This window comes from Triticum dicoccoides, chromosome 3B (genome assembly GCF_002162155.2).
Source record: "Triticum dicoccoides isolate Atlit2015 ecotype Zavitan chromosome 3B, WEW_v2.0, whole genome shotgun sequence".
Classification (NCBI taxonomy): Eukaryota; Viridiplantae; Streptophyta; class Magnoliopsida; order Poales; family Poaceae; genus Triticum; species Triticum dicoccoides.
The window spans coordinates 88,498,601-88,504,026 of record NC_041385.1 but is presented as its reverse complement, the minus strand read 5'-3'; the positions used below and the strand labels follow the sequence as shown (position 1 = coordinate 88,504,026).

At 54.6% G+C, this 5,426-nt stretch overlaps 1 protein-coding gene across 1 annotated transcript; it reads right to left on the bottom strand.

Moving 5' to 3' along the window:
* Positions 1-3,699: 3,699 nt before the first annotated feature.
* LOC119274931 (xyloglucan endotransglycosylase/hydrolase protein 8-like) lies at positions 3,700-5,099 on the bottom strand. Its single transcript, XM_037555694.1, has 2 exons — positions 4,766-5,099; positions 3,700-4,480 (listed from the first exon to the last, which is right to left on the bottom strand). Exons 1-2 carry the CDS (start codon positions 5,033-5,035, stop codon positions 3,917-3,919), a joined length of 834 nt encoding a protein of 277 aa, XP_037411591.1. The 5' UTR covers positions 5,036-5,099; the 3' UTR covers positions 3,700-3,916.
* Between the last annotated feature and the right edge of the window lie 327 nt (positions 5,100-5,426).

Sequence of the window (5,426 nt, the reverse complement as noted above, 5' to 3'; positions counted from 1 at the left end):
TTTTTAGCGCCGGTGGCCGAAAATCTGTCCAGTCGCGCCCCCAGGACCTCGTTTAGCATCGGTTTGGGCCAAATCCAGAGCCGGCGATCCCGTCCCGAACACAAGCGACCGAGTGTCGCCTAGGGGCACCGGCAGAATCGAAAAGCGGCATGGGGCCGCTCTGTCAGCAAGAGGAGGCCCTTTTCCCACCGTTTCCTCCCGCCCCCCCTCCTCGGCTTCCCTCTCTTCTCCATTCCTCCCGCCAAACTCCGCCTCCTCCCTACCCTTCTGCTCGCCATGCCGCCGAGGAAGTACGTGATGCCCCACGCCACGACGGATCCCACAACCGCCGCCGTCGCCCAGCCGAAGCAAAGAAATCAGAGGGCGCCGCCGTCCAAGCCCCCAGGCATGACCAACGCCGACTGGAAGTCGGATGTGCAACGTCGGGAGGACGTCACCGCCGATAGGCGCAACAGGGCAGAGAAGGCCAGGGAGAGAGCGGCGCACGCGGCGGCGGCCGAGCAGGTGGAGTGCGCGGCGGCCGAACAGGCCGAGGCGGCGCGCGCGGCGATGATGAATCCACTCGGTCGGCATGGTCTGCACGCGGCCTGGAGCCAGCAAAGCGTCAGCTCTCCGACTGGGTTCTCGTCATCGCCACACCCATGGAGCACGCCGTCACCGGGATATGCCGATGGCGACTCCCACGGTGGGTTCAACCCCAACATCACCTTCCCCCATGGGCGCCTAGTCCAGTGTACGTCCTCGCCCGCGTTCGCCGGTGTGCAGTACCCCCCGTACATGTACTCGCCGACAGACTACGCAGCCTCACCGACGCCACCTCTCCACGGCGGCCTCTACTCGCAAGCCTTCTCCTCATCGCATCTTGGCGACGCCGACGCGACGGAGGCCGACATGGAAGACATCATCGCAGCCGGCTCGACTGCCGCCGCCGCTTCCCCCGGGTTCACTACCCAAGACGGCTCGATTGATCTCGGCGATATGGACGACGAAATCGACTACGGCGAGGAAGAGCCGGAGTAGGAGGAAGAAGAGGAGGAGGAGCCGGTGCCGACGAGGAAAGGCAAGAAGAAGAAGACAACGGCCAAGACCAGCGAGTCGCTCATCAAGTGGGCGTCCAAGAAAGAGGAGTGCCTCGCCGAAGTGTGGAAGGTCGTTTGCCTTGACCCTGTCACCGGCACGAACCAGAACATCGTGACGTATTGGGCCGGCATCAAGGCCGAGTTCGACGAGCGCAAGCTCGTCAACCCCTACTTCAAAGGCGTCCACATGAAGCGTGGGTCGACGGCGATGGCGAACTATTGGGGGCTCATCCAAACGGCGTGCAACAAATGGCATGGGATCATCGAGTAGGTCGCGGCTCGCCCGGAGAGCGGCACCAGCGTCGAGGATCAGGTATAGCACGCCGTCCTCACCCCTATTGCTTTCACCGTGTGCGCGCGCTGACTGATGTTTTTCCCTCGGCACAGCTGCTACGCATGTTCACCATGTTCCAGGATGACAACAACGACCTAGAGTTCAAGTACCTTCACGTTTTCAAGCGGATCGACAAGTGCGAGAAGTGGGCGGCTGTCCGGCGCACCCTCGCCAAGGCCAAGGAGACGTACAAGCCGGACGCGCCGACCCCGGGCGCGGCCGACGGGCGCCCCGACGGCAACAAAGGGGCCAAGAAGGCGAAACACGCCGAGTCGGCTGCCGCACGCGTGCAAGAGTCCATCGAGCACTGCCTCGCCGACGCCAAGACCAAGGCCGCCTAGCGAGAATAGAAAACAGAGGCGAGGTGGGCTGCTTTGATGACGAACAACGCCGTCAAACTCGACTTGCTCCGGTCCGACGTCGCCGCGAAGAAGAGGAACATCGACCTGGCTTTCTTGATGGATGGCGCCGACATGCTCCAGAGCGGCGACGAGAAGCTCAAGGCGTGGTTCTTGGCGGAGCGAGGCCTCACCCTGAACCAGATACCGGCGACGCCAACGCCGCCGCCGCCGCCGAGCCCGACTGACGATGCCTCCGCGACGCCCAGCAGCACAGAAGCCGTGCCGACCAGTCCAGAAGCCACGTCAACTCCTCCCAGCCCGCATACACCGACGACAACGCCGGAGGTCGAGCTGGACGTTTGATGCATTCCTTTCGCGCCGTTCCTTTTTTGTGCGCCGAACTACTGCGTGATCGCCGAACTGTGGCACCGAATCGCCGAACTATTGCGATGATCGCCGAATATTGGCTTTTTTTTGGAGCGGGAACGGTCGAGTTTGAATATGGGACGCCTTGGGGGGCGGCACCTGGGGGCGTGGCTGGAGAGAAACGAAACCCAGGGACCAATCTAGCGCCGGTCGCCCTAGGCCGCTCTTTTTCGGCTTCTTGAGAGGGGCGAACGGCTGAAGATGCTCTAACATCCTTCTTGTTGGCTCTCCCCTCCACCGGCGGGTAGACATGCACATGCAGATGATGATAGCAGGCAGCCCGCCGGGTGTGGCGGTGGACGCGCGGCAGCATACTGGCTAGTACTTCGTTCGTTCGGCCACAGCTGTTAAGCTAGCGCGTTGATGACGGACGCGAACATAATGCTAAAGGGAAGTGAAGGTACCCCAAAAAGTAGCGGTCTCTCCCCACTCCAGCGAAGAGGCTGGCAGACTTTGGCGAAAGCGTCAACCGACGAAAATATATAGGCTACGATGCATGTCATGCCGACTAGTTCGTCATCAACAACACCAACCGATATTATTAGTGGAAGACAGCACAAAAGCATATACGTAGACCGAGTGACCGACCATACAATTCGGGGTGCCGAAGGATCGATAATATATGCCCGCGGGACTGAAATGCATTATTGTGGCTGGCACGGTTGGGTATAAAGATGCATGCATGATACAGGCGCTCTTGTCTTCTTGGACAAGCAAACGTACGTACGTGTCCATTTATCAATACTGACTGACCGAACATGCTTTGCCGCGCAGCACTAGTGCACATGCTTTGCCGCGCAGCACTAGTGCACATGCATTGCATTCTACGGCAGTATAGTGTTGGGCCGTCTCATACCCGAATTTTCTTTGAACATTTAAGATTGCATTTTCTACAAAATTAGTGTATAATGCTTGTGAAGAAGAAGCACATAAAATTCTATGGTTATAATATGGTGCCCTACCACGGAAAATACACACAAGCTCCTAGATGCCGGTGAACCATATATAAATATTAAATTCAAAAAATACGAGGAAAGATTAAAAAAACTGGAATTTTGGGGTATCAATAATGGTCGATCATTCTACTCATGTAGCCGGCTAATAGCTCGCTATAGCACTAAATTTGGAGTCATTTAGCTCGCTATAGCGCTAAATTTGGAGTCATTTAGCCCGTTAAGCTGCTATACAAAACCATCCTTCCACCTTATTCTTTGTTTTTGTTTCGGATATATATGATGCATTGATGCAAGGCTTGGTTATTGAATTAGGAGACCTGATTGGTACTCGGGTTTTGATGTTAGAACATGTATATATGTCAATTATATGCGATATATCATATATGATGCCTGGTTGTATACTTATGTTTTCAATTTTCATGATTTAAGAAAAACGCTAAATGGGGCTTAGCTTTGCTATAGGTTTTGATAGCTTCTGACCGAGCGGCCGCTAAATGACATAGCCCGCTATTTAAAACATTGTTTTTTTTTGCTCAGTGACACCATAATGAAATTCACGATCATAGCTCATAAAATTAATGTACTATATATTGTTGTAACCAAAGGCACGATAAAAATTACATGCATCTTTCTTCAGGAAAAAAAACTAGGTGTACAAACAATCGCCCACACATTGCTGCAGGGCTGCTTTTTTAATCACAAATTCAGAAAGAAAAACAAGAATCATGTACTGTATCCAAGAACAATATATCAATATCAACAGTGGATGCCCGGCGGGGATCAGTAGCGGCTGCACTCGATGGGGAGCCCCTGCGGGAACCTGTACCCATCGTCGCAGTAGTTGTAGCGCATGTAACTGCGCTCCGCCCACTTGACGGTGCCCCACTCGGCGCCGTCGAGCTGCTTGTTCATCCACCTGCCGCTGCCGGTATGGCACGCGCCGCCGCTGACGCAAGCGTTGGCATAGAAGTTGCGGTAGGAGACGACGAAGGGCGCGTTGGACCAGTTGATCGGGATCTTGCCCTTCTCCGTTGCCCAGTAGCTGCCGTCCCAGAGCGTGGCGTGCAGCCTCATGGGCTTGGAGCTAGGGTAGGGGAGGCCGGCAAAGCGCTTGAAGGACCGGATGAAGAGGTTGTCGACCTTGAAGAGGATGTTATGCGGGTTCCATATGATGGTGTAGGTGTGGTAGTCGGCGGCCGGGTCGAACCAGAGGTCGAACTGGTGCTCCTTCTTGCCGTCGCCGTTGGCCCACACGTTCGTGTTGAGCACCACCGGGTGGCCCGTCGAGTTGCCCATGAACTCCATGTCGATCTCGTCGCGCCACTCGTCGTCACCGGAAGAAAGCTGCAAATAACAGCAACGCCGGATCAGCTAAAGTTATATAAAGATTGACAGAGCGACTTTAATGTTGGTCCTTATCCAAAGGTTGCGGCTAGATCTAAGTCAGACTGAGACTTAATGAATTCTTAGTTAAATGACACAACATATAGAAAGAAAAAAGAAAAAAGAAAAAATTACACAGATCTCCATGTAAGATGTCACAAATATAGCATCTACTAAGACTTTGTTTAAGTCTCGGTCGACTAAAATTTAGCAATCCTGTTATCAAAATTAAGCTGGCCGACTTACGTAGAAGCAGGAGACGGTGCCGGCGGAGTTTCCGGGGATGAGCTTCATCTGGATGCTGAACTCACCGTAGAGGAACTGCTCCTTGGAGTTGAAGCCGGCGGCGCCGGATTGCTGGTTGAGGTTGAGCATCACCACCTGCTGGCCTGAGGCGTCGTATCCCGTGCGGACGGTGCCGTCGGTGTTGAACCTCTTGTCGAGCCAGGACTTGGCTGAGGCAACCTGCAAGAGCGCCAGGGCCACGGCGAGCACAGCCAGAAAACACCGTGCCATGGTGGCTGCTCTAGACTGGAGAGCTTCCTGGAAACAAATGAGCTTACAAAGTGGAACGCCTTGCGGTGTGTGTGTGTGTGGTGAGAAGAAGCACGGGAGATGTCGCTGTTTTATAGTGGTGCCATCCAACTGCTGTGCCCCTGCTTGTTGATGCATGGGGCACATTTTTCTCCATGCATGCATTATCGATCTGGTGGGCGCGGAGGTCGTTACAATTATTCGGGCAGCACATGGGTACAATCTGCCATAATCTCTAATCTTTGGTGTGTTCATACGTACATCGGTGGTTTGATGAGGTGTCTAAAGGAACACTCAGACTACCGAGGGACCCAGAAATTGGGTGGTGGAACCGACCAGCAAAGATTAAGTGGTGAAATCCAGTCGAGTGACA

What these genes read in the sequence shown, in the direction of transcription:
- LOC119274931 (XM_037555694.1), bottom strand. Translation starts at nt 5,035, where the DNA reads ATGGCACGGTGTTTTCTGGCTGTGCTCGCCGTGGCCCTGGCGCTCTTG. An exon ending in GCACCGTCTCCTGCTTCTAC is followed by an intron (nt 4,481 to 4,765) that starts GTAAGTCGGCCA and finishes TGTTATTTGCAG; the next exon opens with CTTTCTTCCGGTGACGACGA.